The sequence below is a fragment of the Maylandia zebra genome, linkage group LG5 (genome assembly GCF_041146795.1).
Source record: "Maylandia zebra isolate NMK-2024a linkage group LG5, Mzebra_GT3a, whole genome shotgun sequence".
NCBI lineage: Eukaryota > Metazoa > Chordata > Actinopteri > Cichliformes > Cichlidae > Maylandia > Maylandia zebra.
This window is the reverse complement of record NC_135171.1, coordinates 23,557,326-23,579,737: the sequence shown is the minus strand read 5'-3', so window position 1 is coordinate 23,579,737 and position 22,412 is coordinate 23,557,326. Positions and strand designations below refer to the sequence as shown.

General features: G+C 42.5%; 1 protein-coding gene across 6 annotated transcripts in view; it reads left to right on the top strand.

Moving 5' to 3' along the window:
* Positions 1-1,091: 1,091 nt before the first annotated feature.
* The window catches only part of erc2 (ELKS/RAB6-interacting/CAST family member 2), a 45,797-nt gene continuing 24,476 nt past the window's right edge, over positions 1,092-22,412 (top strand). For 4 of the 6 annotated variants that reach the window (XM_076884054.1, XM_012918544.4, XM_012918543.4 and 1 more), the window contains exons 1-3: positions 1,092-1,216; positions 5,831-6,638; positions 22,151-22,174. In XM_076884054.1, the coding sequence (XP_076740169.1) occupies positions 5,967-6,638; positions 22,151-22,174 (696 nt within the window). In that variant the 5' untranslated portion in view covers positions 1,092-1,216; positions 5,831-5,966. The remainder of the gene's footprint in view (positions 1,217-5,830; positions 6,639-22,150; positions 22,175-22,412) is intronic. The other 2 variants (XM_076884056.1, XM_076884053.1) reach the window with 1 other exon arrangement.

The window sequence follows — 22,412 nt, the reverse complement described above, 5'->3', positions numbered from 1 at the left end:
AGGTCACAGAAACATACGGGCTTTGCTGTAAAGAGCTGAGGCTGTCACACAGACTAAGCCCTAATGATAGAAACAGGTGATTAAAAAAACAAATTTGAGTCCTGCTATACATAAGTAACCTTAAAATACTTTAGTAAATGTACTGAGTTACTTTCTACTACTTGTTGAATAAAAAAAGTATTCAGGTATATTTTGTCAATGATCCAAACTGATTTGTACTTAAACAAAGGTCAGTGCAATATAATCATATATAATCAGTTCAATACAATCACATAATAATTTGATTGTAATTTGTCCTTGTATCTAATATTAAATACACAATTTTACTACTTAAAGCAGCAGACTAAGTGCAGGAGCTGATAACTAACCACCACACTTGTATTTGGGGTGTTGTAAAGCATGTAAAGCTGGACTGCCCGTGGTGTGCCAAAAAGTGAGTGACTACCAAAAAAAAAAAAAAAAAAAAAAAAGATTTCCAGTGGGGTTTTTTGTGTTTTTTAAAGCACGATATATTTGTTTGCTTTGGTAAACAAACTGTGACCTGATTCAAGTATCTTTATGACTCTGTGTTATTGTACTTACATTATAACCAATCCAGCCTTTTTGGGCTACTTAACATATCTTTATAAATGGACTGTTTCTTATATCGCACTTTTCTACTCCACTTGAGCGCTCCAAGCGCTTTACACAACATGCTTCATTTACCCACTCATACAAGCACGATTTTTCTACACTTAAGTGCTGTCTATCTAACAGACACACACATTCATACTCTGATGAACGCATCGGAGAGCAATCTGGGGTTCGATATCTTACACAAGGACACTTGGGCACCTGGAAGCATCAAAGTGCTTCCAGGGCCCTGTGCACGCAGGTTTGATGCGCTATTATTGGCACAGAGAGACGTGCAAATAAAGTAAAATAAAACAAGATCCAAATATCTTCTACTAATGTGGGTGGGAATGGTCAGTGATTCCCATTCAGCACCAAGATGTGAGATTCAGCGCAGGCCGCTCTCCGCATCCCTCTCGCCCATCCCCTCCCGCCAGCTGCCACTTGCAGTAGTGGTGATGCTGCTCCCTGGCGTGTAGAGGAGGAGAGAGAGCGTGCCCGCTGCCCAATGACAGCGCAGGATGCTGAGAGAGGCTGCTCGGGTGAATGGAGGCGACAAGATGCCGTCTAGAGCGGCGAAGAAGAGGAATTAACATCGATAAAGGTAAAGCCCGTGCGTTTATTTTACCTCACATCAGATCTGTGATTTTCATTACAGAAGAATGAACGCCTGACATGCGCGAAGGTTTTTTTTCCCTGCCTTCTTGAGGGTTTCATGAACGACTTGCCGGGGGAAAAGGCACAGGCTGTGTGCGTTTAAAAAAAAGAAGAAGAAAGAAATCCTCCTAATTCCGTGGTGGCTGATTGCATAGCTCACTTGATACGTAAGAATTTGCATTTTTAAGCCGCGTTGACGCGATAGAGCAGCGAAGTCTTTCAAAATAAAGGTTTCAATCGCTTTCTCCACGGCGGGTTAGACTAATATTTCATTGGTGTATTCAGATGCACACCACGCTGGAGCTATCGAAAATGTAGGCCCAGTGAGCTGTCAATTGCTCGGTCGTGCCTTCCTGTATTACTGTGCTGCATTAAATGTAGCCCCTATCACCCAGTGTCAATAAGGCGACATAAGGAGAAACACCTCAGCTCCAAATAGTCGTTTATGACTTAATGAAGGTTACCGTGATATCGGGGTGTTTGACATTTCCCTCCCCCCGCCCGTGACATCTTCCATTAGGAGCCTGAAGCATAAGCTGGACCATCCTTAAATACTGGAATTTGGTGGATAAGTGGACATCTACATTTTCTCATCTAATCATCCAAGCGTTGAAGTCCGTGGGAGGCATTCGGGGGCGTCAAGGCTCTGTAGTAGAATACATGATGAGGAGGCTGCATGTGTTGCACTTGCTCTCGTAAGGAACCGGTTGGCGTGCTTGGCCGCCTTCACATGAATTACTAACTATTATCGGCCCATATGACAGTCTATTTATAGAAAATGTCCTTCTTTGTCCGCCATTGGCATGCGCTCTGACCTCACATTACCACAGCCGCTCCATATAGTTTAGTAGGCTGGTCGTTTCATCAGTTTTATCAGGGTAAGAACAAAATACCCCCGTGCAGCCTTTCATAAAATGTCACGATTGCCTGATAGGAAACACTCCCCCTGACCCCAGAGGTAGCCAAAGCATCCCCTGTGGTGAAATCTTTGTTTCGGGACATCTGTACCCTCTCTGCTGTTTCCGCACCATTTCTCTCTGATCGTGTTATACTGTAATTTGCTCTTAGGTTTGTCACCTCAGCGGCATAATCTATGTTTCAAACCCTCCAAAACCACGCGTGTTTGATATTTACGATCGCAATAATAAGCTCACAGCAGAAAGCCTGGATAATAAAGTCTGTAAACAAGTTTGGTGTCATAATGGAAGTAAGCTCTGATTTCCCTTCTGATTTGTCATGGAACCTTTTGTTATCCATATAAGGTAGATGATTGCAGTTGGGCTTGTCATCAGCTGGCATCTCTTGAGGTTCTTCTATATTATCACTGTTTCTGCAAAAATAGATACTCTCCTTTTTCCATTTTTTGACAGTTTTGTCATTCTGGCTTTCTCAGCAGTGTGCTTCGGATGCAGGTGATTCAATTTTCCTTTAGAAAAGGGTTATAACAACAATAAACGAGCCCCCACAGTCTTTTATAACACAGTATATAAGGTAGAACATAGCACGTTATGGTATTTGTCACAGATATTTGTCACTTGAGTCCAGCTTCTACAATGAAACAAACAACAATGACTAAATGGACTAAATGGATGATTTAGTGTAAATTTTTTCACTATCTGCAATCTTACACTGCAAGTCCTATGACCAAACCACAATTTACAGATTTCCATCCAACTATTCCACCACTGCAAGTGCAAGTAGAGAAACACATGACTGTGGCACAATGATGTGCTTGGAATGTGCCATATGGTGGACAGGGAATACTGTGCAATGTAAAAGCCTTATCACTAGCAGCTGATTTCTGTTAGGACAGAGAAAGACACACTTTTGGTGTGTTCACTTAAGCGGTGGCAGTCTATTGTGCTTTCAAAACCTGTGTTTGTATGTTGTTGTTGTTTTTTTTTAAACATTTCCCAGCATTGTTCTGCATGTGTGGTTTTCCTGTAATTTCAGAGTTTATATGCCTAACTCGGAATGGAAGTTGGATAGCCTAAAAAGCTTCAGCATTGGACAAGAAGACATATTTTAGGTCAACTTACAGAGTGAGAAACATGCTGGAGTCACTGCCTGAATCGTTGGCTCATCATTTTTGACACAAGTCAAACTAAAACAATAATCCTAATTCTGTAGAGACCACATTTATATATCCTGAGCAGTGTCATCTATCAGCAAAAAAATAATGATTATGAGGCTCATTAGCAGGACAGTGCTAATTTGTTAAAAGATGCTTCTCTGCAGTCTTTTGCTGGATATGTTGGGGGTTTTTCCCCATAAATTTACCAACTAGACTTCACAGAGCTGCTGTAGCAAGCTGACCGCTGAAGATAACAGCAGCAGGCTTTGTTGTTGCACATGTCAGCATATTTGAAATTTGCATTTAATTTGCTCGTGTCCCTTTGAGCATGTAAAGTTAAAAAAAGAGGGTTTTTTTGCAGCTAAAGGATATAGATGAAATATCTGAAGGCATGCTCTGTCCGAGCCTTTAGACAGATTCCATTTGATTTTCTTTTGCCCTTTTTAAATATATGCATATATCTGTCCAGCCCCGTTCTGTTTCCAGACACCTGTTACTTAATACAGCTAGCAGAGAAGACACTGTCTCGTTCCACTTCCTCAGCCTGGCTGCAGTGATCGCTGCTGGGCAGGCGCTGATTTACAGATGAAGCTTCGGTGAAAGCAGCTGAGGGTCCCCATCATCAAAAATCGCATTGAATTTCACACACTGCCCAACCTGTCGATATGCTCTACCGTGCCATTAATTGTCATTTTAACTGCCCTTCAAAGTAAAATACAAGAATGTACATGATAATAAAAAAGGAATTATTTGCAGAATATACCCTTAAGTAAATTTTGTGCTGCATATACAATTAAACATTTAAAAAAAATTTTTTTTAATCAGACCTTTTTGAAACATTACGTCAGACGACTGAGGTGCTTTATCTTTGTTAGCCCTGGCATAGTCACCATGGCAACTGGATCTGCGTAACAAGTGTCACCAAAGGAGACACTTTGATGGAAGAGTCTGGTTCTTTTTAACTTACACTGAATGCCTATAAGCTCAGTTAACCTTTGTCTTATACAGGGTTATACAGGGTTATACAGGGTTATATAAGGTATTTGACCCCAAATATCAGCTACGGTGTAATAAGGACATCAGGTTTAAATAAATTATAAGCGTAATACATCTTGTGATATATTTAAACTAAAGATGGCACAAACTGACACATCCATTATTACACCCATTAAAAATTAACTCTCCCACATCATTTTCTCCCATTTAGCCAGTAATGTCTGCTTTGCTTTGCAGTCTTTTAATTTCTGAAAAAACAAAACAAAAAACAAACTAGGCCCCATACTATGGCATTACTGTTATAGTTAATACTAATCCCTTCACATGTTCAAAAAATGAAACCCAGTCAAAAATATCCATTTATTTTCTTCATTGCAGTCTGGAGTCTATGCCAGATGACACTGGGCAAAGAGGCGGCGTACACACTGGATGGACAGTTCACCAGTCTAACACAGGAAATCGCAGAGAATCAGACAACCATCCACACTTTACTGTTTGCACATAACAACATGCAGTTAAGAGATAACGGCTGCAGCATTGTGCTGATCCCAAAGACACGTTCAATCCCAAACTCTTTACAGTCTTATTGTGAATATTACTGTGTGAATTAAATTATCCGTTTATGAGACAATAAAATACTGCAGGGCTTTACTCTGTTCTGTTTGCCATGGAATCTGTTAGCTGTCTTTTTGTACACACATAAATCACATTTATTTCTTTAGATATTGCATTGACTGCACTGTTGGATGCACTGTGATACTCTGTGTTCATGTGCTGTGATGCTCTTCATACTGTTACAAGCATGCTCGGTCATGCTTCTGTGTATGTGGGACATGTTATGGGCTAACTGCTCATTAAAACCACTTTCCGAACAACACATTTTTCTCCTCGCACGAGGAGCTAATTAGGAATCAACACTGCTAATTGGGTCTGTACTTTATCATTATATCTTAATATAATAAAACAATACAACTAATAGCCCCTATTAGTTTTAATTAAAGCAATACCATTAGAATGTGAAAAACCTTAAAAAATGACTAGATGTTTTAAAAGATTTTTCTTTAGTATCTCAGTAAATTTTCCATGGATATCATTGTTCACTCTACTGCACAATAAGCAAGCATCAGTGAATGGGCATGTGATATATTATTCCTGTGAATTAGTCCGTTGTTTATTTGGGATCATTAATGGGATTTACTGTACATCACTGCTGGACAGTGTATGAATCCAGTGGGATGCTGGGAGATTACTGTAAGTCACATAAATTGTGTCAATTTGCTGCTAATAAAACTAATAAATGATAAAACTAGTTATTTTTCAATCCATAGTAGTATTTTGCAGGCCAGGTCTGTTTTGGTATTCTTTTCTGAATGCAGTGTTTTTTTGGGGTTTTTTTTGTAATAGTAAATGCTTTGTCTCGCTGTGCCTTTCATGTGACACGTACAAATAGTGGTTATTTATCTAACAGAAGCTTCTCTCCTGTTTCCTCAGATCTGACTTTGATCTACTCCACCTTTTCAGACATGAAATAAGTCACCCATGTGCAGTTCTAAGAGTCAGAGCAGTCTCATTATAACTCGCCCCTGTTAAGGACCCCTCTGGTGGCTACACCGCCGAATCACAGGACATGTACGGCAGTGCCAGAGCTGTAGGCCATGTAGAGAGCAGCCCCGTACGGTCCCCGCGCCTACCAAGGTCCCCCAGACTGGGCCATCGAAGGGCACACAGTGGGAGCGGGGGCGGTGCGGGGGGCAAGACGCTCTCCATGGAGAACATCCAGTCCCTCAACGCTGCCTATGCTACTTCGGGGCCCATGTACCTGAGTGACCACGAGGGCGTGGGCTCCACTGCCACCTACCCAAAAGGCACTATGACTCTGGGTCGCGCCACCAGTCGGGCCATGTATGGGGGCCGTGTCACAGCCATGGGCAGCAGTCCCAATATTGCTTCTGTGGGGCTGCCTCATGCTGACCTTCTGTCTTACAGTGACCTGGGCTCCCTCTCCATGCTGCACCCCCACCACCACCAGGGGGTGCCCTCTGCTCTGCTGAGGCAGGCAGTGCGGGGCAGTGGTGGGGAGCTGCTGGAGATGCAGGCCCAGCTCAGGGAGATGCAGAGGGAGAATGAGATGCTGCGACGGGAGCTTGACCTGAAGGACAGTAAGTTGGGATCTTCCACCAACAGCATCAAGAGTTTCTGGAGTCCTGAACTGAAGAAGGAGAGGATAATGAGGAAAGAAGAGGCGGCTCGTACGTCAATCCTCAAAGAGCAAATGAGAGTCACTCATGAGGAGAACCAGGTGAGACAAGCCCTCGTAGCTGTCATAATCCACTCATTACTGCAGTGAATTTCAGTTGCTGCTTTTGTCTCTTGCCTTTCTGTTTTTTTTCACGTACTGTCCTTCTTGAGCTGTGACTGTGCTTTCACCACGCTCTCCTTCTGCAATAGACCACAGTCATCCTCAGTCCAAGATTTCAGAGAATTATTGCAGTCATGTTTTTCAATACTTGTGGGAACCTTTCTGGAAAGAGTTATTTGTGTGCATAAATATTTAACATGCCGACACTCTCCTCTCCTAGTACTCCTCTGCAGAATCAATGTCACCTCAGCCACAGGAAATACAAAACCCTAATCAAGTTTTTTACAATATACTCGAAATCTGAGCATATTAAGTTAAAAGTGCAGTGACGCTGCCAACAGGTAAACTGAACTTCCTGCACACAGTATAGAAGCAGCACTGCTTAATTTTAGTGTATTTTTTTAAAGGTTCAGCAGATTGGCCCTAGAGGGGGGAGATGTCAAAAGGTTTTCTGCTTGCCTCAGTGTGGGGGTGTAGTCATGGCCCAGTTAAATCACTGCCTGACAAGAGTAGGCACAAGGCCCAGACACAATTGTCAAGGACTCTTAAACACTCTCTATCTGTCTTACTCTCTAACTGTCATTCTCATTTTCCACTGTCTGTCCTTTACTCGCACTGGCTTTGATCATCTCTCGCTGTTTACCTCTGTTCATCTGGCCTTCACTGCATTCACTTTAAGAGAGCTTTCAACCCACTTTTGGAGTTAATGAAGTAAAAGGCTAACCTGCAGCTTTCTTCTTCTTGTCCACTGACCTGTGTGTGCAGCACACAAATATCTACAGAAAACAAGGTGGATAAAAAAAAACCCCCAGCTGAGCTCGCGTTCATGTTGAGAAAATGCTCACCCTGATTTTAATCATTTTTATGTCAAACCTTGGTGGCAGAAATTGGAAACAGTTAGCTGACTCATAGTCTGGAGAGAACATTTGAATATAAAGCCCTCGGTTCAGTTGGATATGTCATTGCTGATGATACAGTGCACTAGATTGTGGAGTAGGTCAGCGTATTGCTTGTCTGGCCAGACTGAACCGTACAGTATGTTTTTTCTTTTTGTGGCAGGCTGTGGCATGATGCAGCAAATTGAAGAATACCTCAGTGATGTAAAGGTTAAAAATGACCAGCCGGCTGGCGTCTTTGTGCCAGTTTGAGATGTGATTTAAAATAACGAACAGCCAGTGGGGCATTCATTACTCAAAGCAGCAGACGGTGTCTCTCCACCCTTCAAGGTCATAGAAGGATAGTGTTAGCAGGACCGTCACATGACTGTCTGTCGGCACATTGGTTTGGATTTATGTATAAGAACAGCCCTTTAAAAAACAAATCGGTGTGGACGCACCTGATTTGACTGGAGTTAAAAGGGCCTGCACTTTTTATTCTTGTGGTTACAGCAGTGTCATGAGGCTAAACTGAAAGATGCGTCACAGGCTGGATGCCTAAACCTGCTAGCAACCCTCATAAAGGGTGTGGGGCAGGTGTACTTTGACTCTTGTCTTTCTTTATGATTCCTAAAAAAACAAGGGGGCACTTGTTTTGGGCGTGAATGAGCATTTGTGTGGTGTTATTCGATTTCCTTGATTTGTTTTTTGAATCCACGCCTGAATAAAAATGATATCATCATTTGCAACACATTAATTTGGCAACAGTTGTGTAGATTATGCACAGCCTTTGTATTTGAATAGTAGGCAGACTGTCTGGTTATTACTGATGAGAGTCTGTGTCACGCATCGGGATGAAGTCAAAGATTTAACATCGAAACAAGTTTTGTATGCAAATGTGCCTGTTTAATAGCAGTGTCAGTGACAGGACCAAAGCAGTTCTTTACATTCAGTGTGATTAGGTACTGAGTCCTGTATGCATTTTTAGCCTGGCTTCAGACATTGCAGTGGCTGATTGGTCCTGTAGAACATGAAGGCTATACAGTGTTGGCTTTAATAGGTTTTCACTTGCCACAAATATATTTAGCCTTGTCCAGTCCATAGTCATCCCCTGCACTGAGTAATATTTATGTTCCTCCTGGTAGGGCTCATTAATGAAGTATGTCAGCTAATAAAAGGCAGATGTGCCTTGTTACTATAATTGGTCTGTTCTAAGTTGATTTCTGGGCTGCAAGGCGTCCTTACATAAGTGCATACTTGCAGTGGAATGCTTTGGTCACACCCACTAGGCTTGTTCAGAGGCTGAGTGAGGAGCAAATTGCTTCATTAATAATGGAGTAATTTCAGGCCAATCATTACGTCTGTCTTGCAGAACTCTTTACAGTTGCATCAGGTGCCTTGGGCCTCTATTAGCTTGAGCAAATGCCATGCATTATTTATCGTGCGAAATCTAGAATAAGGGAGGATGTGCTTCTTTTTTTAGACAAACTTTTTAAAGACATGCTCTCTGGCATTAGATTTTGCCTTTTGTCTGTTTTGTAAAGCGAAGATTTCATTGTGAGTGAAATACCAAGCGTAGCCTGCAGAGTTTTTATCAAAACGTTCAATGGTCATGACTGGAGGTAATGATTACTGATTAGCCCGGGACCGTTTTGTGCATTTTTAATGTAGTGTGGCTGAGGCCGTTATAAAACTGTTCTTTTTTGACTCCATTTCACCAAATGTTTTGCTGCGCTCAAGCTGGAGAAGAGCTGCTGGAGGCAAATATGTGAGCTAGAGCATACCATATCGGACTGAGTCATGACCACTCCTGCTCAGCCACCCAGTCAGCCTGCATCAATGCTTTTCACAAAAATGGAGGCTGAGCTTCCCAGTCCCTCTGCTCTGTGTCTGTGCATGGGTGCAATGTTTGCTTATTTTATGCTGGAAGATGCCAATCTTTACATGGTGTTAGCACAAGTGTGAACTTGTGAATCTCACCAGAGTGTTGGAGTGTATTTTAAATACCTCATGAAAAAGCATTCATGCTTGTATTCCTCATATCTGTGTGTGTAGTGTGTTTGCATTCTTAATTAGCGGTTACTTCCTTTGGTAGTTGTGCTGGCTTGTAAATGTGTGCACAGAAGTTTAATTGCCAGGGTGTGTTTGTGTGGGAGGGGATAGTTAATTGTTTGTATGTATGATTCATGGCTCAGGTGAACCCACTACAGAGTACATTAGTGCAGTTTGTTGATTTATCCCATTTCATTAAGTAGCAAACAAGCTTGCAGCTGTCATACACACATGATGAGCAAAAGTACTGATGACACGTTGAGTCATGTCACAGTCAGCGTCATGTGAATAGTCACTTTTCTTAAAGTGCCCATGGATTCTTCCCGTGCCTGCCACTCTCCATCAGAGCACATAAGATGGCTGCTGCCTCATCCACACGACAGGAAGGTGTTGAAATGAGGAGGCCGTCTCCCTATTTTATTTTGACAAGATGAGATTAAAATGCAGTTTACATAGGGCAAGGCTGCTAGGATTTGGATGAGAGTGAAATGTTACAGTCTCCTTTTTCTACAGAATCACATCAGTTTAGATTCAGAGCAGAGATTTGAGTGCAGAAAAATCATAACAAGTAAAGTAATAAAAAATATGCACAAATGTAAGCCAGAAAATAAAAGGTAATCACACAATTAATGACACTGCAGTTTTGCATTTCTCTAGGAACATATTTGAATCTTGTTATTTCAATACATTACACTGAAGCATGTCAAAATACAGTGGGGGGAAGAATGATCTGATCCCCTGCTGAGTTTGCTCACTTGCAAAGAAATGAACTCTAATCTTCTCTGATTTTTATGGTAGTTTAATTTTAATGGAGAGAGACAGAATATCAACCAGAAATTCAGAAAAAAAAATACATTAAAGTTAAATCCTTGTTGGCAACCACAGTTGTAAGACAGCCATAACATGTTTCTTGTAGTTGCTCAGCAGGTCTTCACACATCTCTGGTGGGATTTTTGGCCCACTCTTCTTTACAGACACTCACTGAAACCTTGAGGTTTCTTGGCAGCTGCTTGGCAACTCAAAACTTCAAAGTCTGGAGACTAGCTAGGCCACTCCATGACCTTAATGTGTTTCTTCTTTAGCCATTTCTTTATTGCCTTGGTCATATGTTTTAGGTCAGGGGTCAGCAACCTTTCTAATGATGAGTGCCATCTAAAATTTCCTCAGAAGTCAATGTGCCATATGATTGCATTAGCAATAAATTTAATAACGCTCTATACTAACAGTTACACACTATATAGAACAACTTTATAGAATTATATTTGTTCGCAGATGTTGGCAGCTATCAGCAAATAGTTATCAGCTATTTTGTAACAAAAAAAAGACACTTTTTTAGCCATAACAAGAACTCCATAACAGCAAATGAACTGTACAACAGAAAATGCAAATGCTATTTATGGTCTCCTCACAACAATGATAAGAAAAATAAACTGGGCCAATTGGCATGTTTGTTAATACAGAGATACACGTATTAATGTGACCTCTGGTCTCTCACTCCAGCATTCAGATGGCTACCTGAGGACTCTCTTCATGTGAGAGAAAATCTGCTCACACAGATATATAGAGCCAAATACTGTCAATAAGGCCTCCGCAATGTTCTGAAGACAGTTAAACTTGTCAGGTAGTGATGTCCAGCAGGTGAAAATGCAAGCTCCATGAACACGCACAGCTATGGATACCAGTTGCATTCGTATTTCTGCAAACTTTGACCCCCACAGAGTGTGAGTTCTGTCACGAGTCTACCGATGTATCCGTGTATTTCCGCGGTGTTGATGCTGCGCTGAGCGAACAGCTCCTGAAGCATTTGAAGTGTCGGAATGTTGAAATTTCAACATCGCTTGAAAGAACTGCCAGCTAGTAACGTCCCTTTTACCGGTAGGCCAAGTAATTTTTAGCTTATTGGTTGTATCTGGTAGTTGGGGGTTGTTAGCTAAGATACCATCATTAAGAAGTGGCACAACTAATGTGTCTATGCAAGATAATTTGCAATGTGCACTGCTGGCCCAGCCATTTATTTTTTAATGCACCTTCTCAAATTAATTCACTGCGTGTCGTGCCCAGGGCTGGACTGGGACAAAAAAATCAGCCCGGGCATTATGACTAGAGACCGGCCCACCAGGTATTATAGGAAAAGCCATAAAGCCTTTGAATGAAAACAAACACTGTTGTGACAGTGATGTACAGTCTTGTTGGTATTTGTATGATTTCTATACATTTTACATCAGATAAAAACTTTGGTTGTAAGATTAAGATAATTATTTATTAAAAGCGAGACATTTTAAATGAGAATAAGAAAGAATGAATCGCTACCTTATCGTAGTGGAGGGGTTTGTGTGTCCCAGGGATCCCAGGGGCTATGTTGTCTGGGGACTTTTGCCCCCTGGTAGGGTCTCCCATGGCAAATTGGTCCTGGGTGAGGGACCAGACAAGGAGCAATTCAGAAGACCCTTATGAAAAAAACATCGAGGGAACAGTTTACCCTGCCCGGGATAGGGTTACCGGGGCCCCATCCTGGAGCCAGGCCCGGGGAGGGTGCCCGAGGGCGAGCATCTGGTGGCCGGGCCTTAGTCCATTGGGCCCGGCCGGGCACAGCTCGAAAAGGGGACATGGGCCCATCCTCCTGCAGGCCCACCACCCGCAGGAGGTGCCATAGGGGTCGGGTGCATTGTGTGCCAGGCGGCGGCCAGGAGTGGAGGCCCTGGCGGACTGATCCCCGGCTACCAAGACTGGCAATCGGGACATGGAATGTCACCTCTCTGGTGGGGAAGGAGCCTGAGTTAGTGCGTGAGGTTGAGAGGTACCGGCTAGATATAGTCGGGCTGACCTCTACGCATGGCTTGGGCTCTGGAACCAGTCTCCTGGAGAGGGGCTGGACTCTGTCTCAGTCTGGAGTTGCCCCTGGTGAGAGGGTATTCTAATATCCCCTCGGCTTGCTGCCGATACGTTGGGGTTTTTCCCGGTGGATGAGAGGGTTCCCTGTGCCTTAGGGTCGGGGAACGGGTCCTGACTGTTGTTGAATTCTCCCAATTCTTTGAATCTTTGGGCTGAAGGAGGGACAATACTCGGTGTATAAATGCTCAATCAACAATCATTTATTTCCATACAATTCAACAGTCAGAGCATTACAACGTCCGGACGGGAGAGATGCTACCAGAGGGTCAGGCACATGTCTCAAAATGGTGACGGGTTGCTCAGCTTTTTATAGTCTCTAGTGGCCCCCAGCTAGTCGTAAAAGCCAAAACATCACATTTTTTCTCTGTTACAGCGCCTAAGTTATGACCTCGGCAGTTGTTTCTCTGCTTTCTGTAAGGTGGGGGTGTGGAATGTGGTCTATCTATCTCCCCTGTCTTTAGACACAGAGTCTCCTGCTTACAACCTTCTCTTCATGATTCAACAATTAAGCATGTCAAGAAAACAGTGTAACACATTCCCAGCAGATCAAGGATACAGAGTGATGCACATTTATCTAATGAACTAATATGTGAATATGTTCTGTTAACTCAAAAGTATAATGAGAACTAAACTACATACAGCTCACACACTCTATATTAAAGGGTATAATGTGATCTACAGCAGTATTCTAATTCAACTACTTTGATTACATATATAAGGTAACATATAATAACAGAATAATCTAATACTGTCATCTGCGCTTATGTGCCGAGTGGCAGTTCAGAGTACCCAGCCTTCTTAGGTTCCGAATGGACCATCTTGAGCGTCTCCATTCCCGAAGCTGCTGCATTGAGCTGCAGCCGCAAGGTGGTTGGTGCCTGTCATGGTGGTAATCCCCGAACCAAATGGTGGACACCAGAGGTGAAGGGAGCCACCAGGCTGAAGAAGGAGTCCTATCGGGCTTGGCTAGCCTGTGGGACTCCGGAGGCAGCTGACAGGTACCGACAGGCCAAGTGGAATGCGGCTCGGGCAGTGGCTGAAACAAAAACTCGGGTGTGGGAGGAGTTCGGAGAGGCCATGGAAAAAGACTTTCGGACTGTTTCGAAGAGATTCTGGCAAACCGTCAGGCGTCTCAGGAGGGGAAAGCGGTGCTCTACCTGCACTGTGTATAGTGCTGGTGGAGCGCTGCTGACTTCGACTGAGAAAATTGTCGGGCGGTGGAAGGAATACTTCAAGGACCTCCTTAATCCCACTGACACATCTTCCGAGGAGGAAGCAGAGTCTGGGATTGAGGGGAATGACCCGCCAATTTCCGAGGCGAGGTCACTGAGGCAGTTAAACAACTCCTTGGTGGCAGAGGCCCTGGTGTTGATGAGGTCCGCCCCGAGTTCCTGAAGGCTCTGGACGTTGTAGGGCTGTCCTGGCTGCCACGCCTCTACAATGTTGCGTGGAGATCAGGTGCAGTACCCCTGGACTGGCACACCGGGGTGGTGGTCCCCATCTTTAAGAAGGGGGACCGGAGGGTGTGTTCCAACTACAGGGGGATCACACTCCTCAGCCTCCCTGGGAAAGTCTATGCCAGGGTGCTGGAAAGGAGAGTTCGTCCGTTAGTCGAACCTCGGATACAGGAGGAACAATGCGGTTTTCGTCCTGGTCGCGGTTTTTGCGGATGATGTGGTTCTGTTGGCTTCATCGAGTGAAGGCCTCCAGCTCACACTGGAACGGTTCGCAGCCGAGTGTAAAGCAGCGGGAATGAGGATCAGCACCTCCAAATCTGAGGCCATGGTTCTCAGCCGGAAAAGGGTGGAGTGCCCACTCCGGGTCAGGGATGAGTTCCTGCCCCAAGTGGAGGAGTTCAAGTATCTCAGGGTCTTGTTCGCGAGTGATGGGAGAAGGGAGCTGGAGATTGACAGATGGATTGGTGCTGCGGCTACAGTGATGCGGACGCTGCACCGGTCCGTCATGATGAAGAGGGAGCTGAGCGTAAAAGCGAAGCTCTCAATTTACTGGTCGATCTACGTCCCTACCCTCACCTATGGCCACGAGCTGTCGGTAGTGACCGAAAGAACGAGATCGCGGATACAAGCGGCGGAAATAAGCTTCTTCCGAAGGGTGGCTGGCCTCTCCCTTAGAGATAGGGTGAGAAGTTCGGCCATCCGGGAGGGGCTCAGAGTAGAGCCGCTGCTCCTCCACATCGAAAGGAGCCAGCTGAGGTGGTTCGGGCATCTGATATGGATGCCTCCTGGGCGCCTCCTGGGTGAGGTGTTCCGGGCATGTCCCACCGGCAGGAGGCCCCGGGGCAGACCAGGACACGCTGGAGAGATTATATCTCTCGGCTGGCCTGGGAACGCCTTAGTGTTCCCCCGGATAAGCTGGAGGAGGTGGCTGGGGAGAGGGAGATCTGGGCATCTCTGCTTAGGCTGCTGCCTAAGCGGATGAAGATGGATGGATGGAATAAGAAAGAAAAGTATTTCTTTGTGCCCCCCTTTTCCCTGTTAATGCCCTTCCTGGCCCCCTGGCAAAACTTTGCTAGACCCGCCCCTGCACAGTTACCAGCTTTCAGCTACTTAGAAAAGGATCCTGGTGTTATTTGTCTCTCAGAAACAGTTCATAACTTCCCTTCAACTCATTCATGTCACCTAAAAGGTAAACCTGTTTCCCCATAACCTGTTCAGCTCTGATAATTCAGTAAGGACATCTCCGTTTCCCTCTCACCACATATCCAAACCTATATCATGGCCAGCAGCTTACAGCTGTGGCTCCAGCAAACATCAGCTGATACTAGAAATTAATATTAAATAAACGATTCAGTTTTTTACCGGACGGTTGGCAACTCTAATAACTAATCTTATGAATGAAATAAAGTTCACTATCAGTAACATCATAGCACCCGCCCAGCCATTGGCTGTATAGCACCTCCGTCATGCTAGCTAGTACGCAGTACAAGATATTGTAACTCACTGTAAAAAGTCAGCACAACGAAAATAAACTACACCTAAACTTGGTTTATATCTGACCCAGATAGACTGCAGGTCATAACTTCTTACCTGAAGTTCAGTTCACCTGACACTTGGACCAGCGGCCGCCTCGGGTCTCTCCTCCTCCTGTCTCTCCTCCTCCTGTCTCCCCTTTCCCTCATCCACCTGCTGGCCTCTGTGAAAGCTCCGCCATAGCCACCATCAAACAACTGAGTTATTTTTACACATTGGCCAGCATCTGGCCAATCCACCACCTTTCATTGTTTATACTGTTACAAAAACGACAACAACAAAAACAAAAAAACATCGGCCCATGAAAACAAAAAATCACCATCACCGGTATGCCCGATGGCCAGTCCAGCTATGGTCGTTAACCAGATCAGTTAACCCTTCGCATGCCACAGCTGGCACAGGTGCCCAGGGTTGCCGACCCTGGTTTTAGGTCATACCGGAAGACCCATGCATGACCTAATGGATGGAGGTTCTCATCCAAGGTTTTACAGTACATGGCCCCATCCAGTGACCCCTCAATGCAGTGATGTTGTCCTGTATGGTAAAAAGAAACCCAGAACAGCCCCAAACTTAAGACAGCCCAGAACTTGTGCCTTCTTGAGCAGGGGGACCTTGCAGGTGCTGCAAGAGTTTGATCTATTACATTGTGGAGTGTTACGGATGGTGTTCTTGATTACTGTGGTCCCAACTGCTCAAGATCTTTCATGAAACTCCAGACAGAAGGCGATTGACAGTTCTTTTATATTTCTTCCATTTGTGAATAATCATATCAGCAGTTTCTCCCTTTTCACAATAATTCTTGCTGATGGTCTTGTAGCCCACTCCAGCCTTGTGCAGGTCCACAATCTTGTCTCTTACATCCTTTGACAACTCTTTAGTCTTATGCAAAGATGGTTTAGAGCAGGAGTATCTGTGATTGTGCTCCCAATCTGTGGGAGTAAGAATTCTTCCAAAGGCTTGGTTTCAGGGGATGAAATAATTATTTCATTCAGTGACATGCAAATGAATTTATAACTTTTATGTAAGGCGGGGTAAACCCTGGCAACTATTCTCACATTCACATTGAAGGTCACTTTAGAATCACCATTTAACCTAACCCCACTAACAGTCTTTGGACTGTGGGAGGAAGCCAGAGTACCTGGAGAGATCTCATGCAATTCACGTGTGGGAACGCCACTAACCACTGCACCACTGTGCTGCCCTGATATTCTGCCTCACTCCATTAAAATAAAACCTTCATAAAAAGTAGATACTGTTAATTTCTATGTAAGTGTCAAACTTACCAATTCAGCAGGGGATCAAATATTTATTTCCTCTAATGTAACATAGATTATTGGAGGTAAAAAAAAACCCTGATATTTAAAAGAAATGTACATTAGTTCTTTTTTTCTCATGTGTGGTTCTGTTTTTCTAATTCATGCCTGATTAAAAACCATATCATGAGCACATTAATTTGGCAACATTCCTGTAGATTAAACACAGCCTTTACGTTTCAGTAAAAGACAGACTAGCTGATTTTTCATGCAAAATGACCGTGAAATTATCCACTTCAGTCCATCATTACTGATGGGATTGTACATCATTATTTTGCATCAGTTTGAAGACGATTTAATAAAGAAGTATCACATTAGCTTGCTGTTATTCATAGCACATAAGCCTGAGCCTAATGGATACACTAAAGCCCATGAACTCAACGTTACACTACCAACACAGAATTAGTAAAGAAACACACAAACTGTGTCACAGGTTCATTTCTTCTTTTGATGTCTGGTGCATTTAATCCCACAGTTTCTGCTGCCTGCCTCATAAATCTATAGTATTCATTTATATTGTTAATTAACTGCAACATTCTACAAAAAATAGACTTTGTGAACATTTAAGAAAACGTAAGCTCATTCCATAACTACAACAAGGACTGAAAATCATGATTAGCAGAGGCGTGCGCTGACAATTAATGAAAGGCAAGCAGTGTTGATGAATCAATCAGTGATTCAACTGGTCAATGCACAAATGGTCCGCACTTACACACTTCAAGAGTGCAGAAATTATTTTGATGATTTTCTCCTGTGCTGAAAATCTATGTACTGCATCTTGAGAGACAACTGTTATTACCGGCTTCCTGCGCTCTTGAACTGTTGGTAGGTTTGAGAGATCTTCTCTATAGTTCAGTCAGTCCTGTCACCCCCATATTTACTGACACGCCACCATGGATGCATGTGGGGTTATCCATAAAGATAGCAGACTGTGTTGCCAAAAACACACAAAAAACAACAGTGCTCTCTCACCATTGCTGTCAAGACACACACACGTATTTCTTACTTTCAGCTGAAAGAGAAAAGATGCGACATACCTGTGGGGTCAATATGGGGTCATCACATTTGCCTGGCTATATATTTCTCTCTCTCTCTCTCTCCATATGTATATATGTGTGTGTGTATGTGTGTTTGTGTGTGTAAATGGCCGCAAACACAGTTACAAAAAACTTTAATTAAAAAAAATAGATAGCAGCACTCTCATTATGGCTTCTCTCATTTGATGATGATGGATTGGGGTAATCACCACCCCCATATGTTATCTCAAAGAGAGCAGAATTAAGTACATAAACCTTTACTTGTGCCCCCATGTGCACTCAAATACACGAGTTTTACAGGCGTTGGTTATGAATCTAATTATTTAATACATTAACGGTTAAAGAAGCCAAAAGTTAACATATGTTGTATTTTATTGCTCAGAGGGTTTAAAAACAAAACATTGGCTGTTTCCAGTGTATATTGGTTTGCCCTGACTTGTTATTAGGTTATAGCTAATAAATAACTTTTATAACCATGTGGATGGCAACTTTGCATTATATTATCCAATAAATACTAGCAAAAATGATAACAATAGTACTACTAATAAACAGTGTGCTATTAATGAGTTTAGAAACATAAAAAAAAATATAATCAATAAATTATTTGCTCTTCTTTTGCATATTACATCAACAGTGAACAGATCTGCATCAGAGCACAGTTTAACTGCTAAAATGAATCATTTCATCTTGTGTTTGAACTTCATATCATTCTTCACAGTGACGCTTTGACACTCAGTTAATTAAACAAAGCCTAAGTGTAGAAGATCACTCCTCAGTCTTTGGTTTTTATCAAACTTAATGATGCTGGAGTATTATAGTTGGCTGTTCTTGACTATGAGGAGAACATCTAATACGTTTAGACATCACGCCTACAGCTTTAAAAATCCATATTGAAAGATATCAAAATGAAATTCCCCTACCAAGGGTTAATCTTTAGTAGTGCTGCATAGAAAAAATCTTGCTGCACAGTTGTGTATACTGCCTAGACTCACAGATTCGTGCCTTTACTCTGCTGCCTAACTTTCCTGTAGCTGCATGCAGATGCACAGTTGCCTCGTGTGGGTGTAATTGTGTATTGTCAGCTGTCACGACATACAATACAAAGATTAGGAATGTAGTGAGGAGTAGGCTGCTCCGAGTCAGCACTTTAAAGCTGTCTGTCAGATGCAAACACCCACATTCTTTAACACATACACAGACAGTATGCCACACATATCGCAGCTTTTTCCTTTGCCACCTGGTAAAACCGCCTAAATGCCACCAGCTTTGAATATAATTCTGAGGGTAGAGTAGCTTTAACAGTTTTTATTACTCATTGCAAGACACATTTTAGCTATCCTAGTAAACACCCATCCTTGTGGGCAACTGGTTAGAATAATAAGGCGGGGAAGAGTAGAAGTTTCTGTTGAAGTTTCCTCTGCTTCCAGGATTTATGGAGGCAAAGTATAAGTCTGAAAAGGTCATGCCTTATTGTTAAACCAACAAGTGATAGAGGTGGAGCAGGAATGCTAGTTCTTTTAAACAGGGCACAAAGGGAGGTTGGCTGGCTCCTCTGACATTGAGGAAAAAGGTGGTTGATTGTGGATCACATTTAAAATTTTCCCAACAGCTACAACTATTTAATGCCGCCTGTCAGCCCCTGCTAAGGAGAAGAACTCTTTAAAAAATGTCAAGGATGTTAGAAATCAGCCAATATTTTCACAGAGATTCCTGAGCCTTTGTTGGATAATTTAGCTATGAAGAAAGAGCATCAAAGACATGTTGTAAGGCAGGAGATTTTACACTCTGGGTTCAATCTGTTTAATGTCATGTTTGACTCTTTAAGATGTAGCACGTGCACATTCTTACAGAACAACAGTACTTTTAGATGTCAAAATGACAAAATATAGTTTTAAAGTCTTCATAAACCTTCATACACCTCTCATTAGTTATTATTAATGTGTGGCTCTCTTCCACAGCGTGTCTTTGTCCTGTCTTCCTCCCCTCACCCCAGCCATTCGTGGCAGACGGCCCCCCCTCCTTGAGCCTGGCTGGAGGTTTCTTCCTGTTAAAAGGGAGTTTTTCCAAAGCGCTTGCTCATAGGGAGCCATATGATTGTTGGGGGGTTTTCTGTTTTCTTTGTATTATTGTAGGGCCTTTACCTTACAATATAAAGTGCCTTGAGGCAACTTTTATTGTAATTTGGCATTGTATAAATACAACTGAATTGAATACTTACTGTAGTTGTAAGCTGCCTTGTGGTATTGTGCACAATACAGTGCTTACATAATACAGTGCTAAAGAGTAAGCACATACAGTGGTTACTCTTTGCATGAGTAGGTAGATGGAACTGTAGTAAGTTTCTGTCTACCGATCCTGCCTTTTCCTGTGGTAGCTGGGATATGCCTCAGTTTGAGAAACAGGTAAGGAAAATGGATGGATGGATTGCTAGAGTAGATTTAGGTCTAAAGTTCAGGTTAATGCAATTTTGCAGGCAGATTTTTTAAGAAACTTATTCCACTTAATCTCAGTCTTTTTTCTCTAGATTAACCAGAGTTTTGCTTTTTATAGATATATTCCTTAAAATGGCTGAATCTGACTCCTTGTTTATGGTCTCTCTCAAATGGATTTCCTGTTTCCGCACTACAAGATTTCTGACAGCCAGTTACCCCCGGCTGCACCAGGTGTCAGTCGAAGAGGGAAGCTTAGCATCTCTCTGCGACTCTGGTGAAACCTCTGGAAGCAATTTTTTAGGATATGCGGCCAAACAGAAGCCTACTCGTGAGAGAGAGGGTGACCAAAAAGGGAACATCCGCTGAGTCATTACTGATTCACAGAAACTTCCACAGTTGTGCTGTGATTATTGGAGGAACGGCCATGCAGTCAATTTAACCCACAGTGCAATTATGTAAATGGATTCACTGGACTGGCTTTTGCAGTTCAGTTCCAAGATGGGAGGTAATTTAGGAGAAAGGAGCAGAAATGAGGGAGGATAAGAAAGAAAGTATGTGAGGAGAAATAAACGGTTGGGTTTCAGTATTTGCAGAGATTTAACCTCTACATGTTCAAAAAATTAGATATATTTCTAACATGTTTTTATGTACATAGCAAATTAATATTTCTGTGAGAGAGAAAACTTTGTGTTGAAAAGTGTTTGTCACTAAGAGACTGTTCAGGTTTTAAAGTTTGGCCTCATTCTCTGTTTTATATATTATATTTCCAACAGCACTACTGAAGGGAGTTGTGCTTGGCAGCAGTCCCGCAAGAATGCTGACACAAACACCGCCCCCTGATGGCCGGAAGAGTACATGTTTTATACTTACACAGTATCATGTCAGTTCTGTGCTCAGATACTGAGCCAAATGAGAAGGTTTTGTGACATTTATGATAATTTTGTATTTATATTAAGAGGTGGCTGTACTACATATATTATAACGTAGTTACACTGTAATTATTATAAATTAAAACTGCAACTAGTGACTGTGTGGTTAATCTGTTCATTATGTTACGTCCCTCTGCAATTACTATTTCAGTAAGTTCTAATGAAATGGTAAAATAAGCTAACAAAGATCAAAAAATATATTTGCTGCAAGATTGTAAGAGGAAAAAATGTACTTTTAAAGCTGGTGTAATGTTTTGCGTATTTTCTCTGTAGCTGCAGTTTTCTACGATAATGCTTCATCTCATCATTATCATTCTTAATAACATAATTTATACTGCTTTTATTAATTGTACATCTATCACTGCTGCTAACCAGAATGCTTAAGTCATTTTTTAAAAAGCCATTTCCAATCTTTTCTTCATCTCTTTCCAGAAAGGCCATTCTGATAAAGTCATCATTTTTCTGTGGACAGACTTTTGACTTCTTGTAGAGAGAAAAGGCAGAAATAAAAGAAATAGCTGAGCTCTAGTAAGTCTCAGCACGCAGTGAGATGAGAAGTGTACAGAATTCCATCCCTAACTTTTTGATGGTTATGTGTACACCCTCTGAGCACTCTGTATAGACAGAGCTATTAATGTGAACACACATATGTGTAAGTGTGGAAGTACAGCTCAGGACTCTGAAGCATCCTTTATCAATTAAATGCTGTCACTATTAAAATGATTAATTTTTTCCATTGCTTTTCCTACTATGACAAGCCAAAATGTCTGTTTTTAAGAAGAATTTGCACTACTGACTGTGGACTGATAAACTGGCAGCTCTCATTTTAATCTCTGACTTGTTTATGTTCATCCATCTCTGTTGCATCAAGCTCTGACGCTGTGTTTTCACCATACATTTGTTTTTCTGTTCATTCTGCCCATGCTCTGCAGCTGCTGGATGCCAGGAGAACCAAGGTTTGTCCCTATGTTTGCACCACGTGCTGAGTGCACAACATAGAGTCACCTTCAGTGTGGCGTGTATTTTCAGACACCTGGCAATCCCTTTGCACCATACAGTCCTTTCTCCTATGAATCCTATAACTCCTAGAAGTTAAATATTTTCAGTGTTTCAGGCTCCCTTCTTGTCCTATGAACCCTGGTCTTTATGTTTCCTCATTTTAAGAGTACAAAGCGATTACTCTGTTTAATGTAA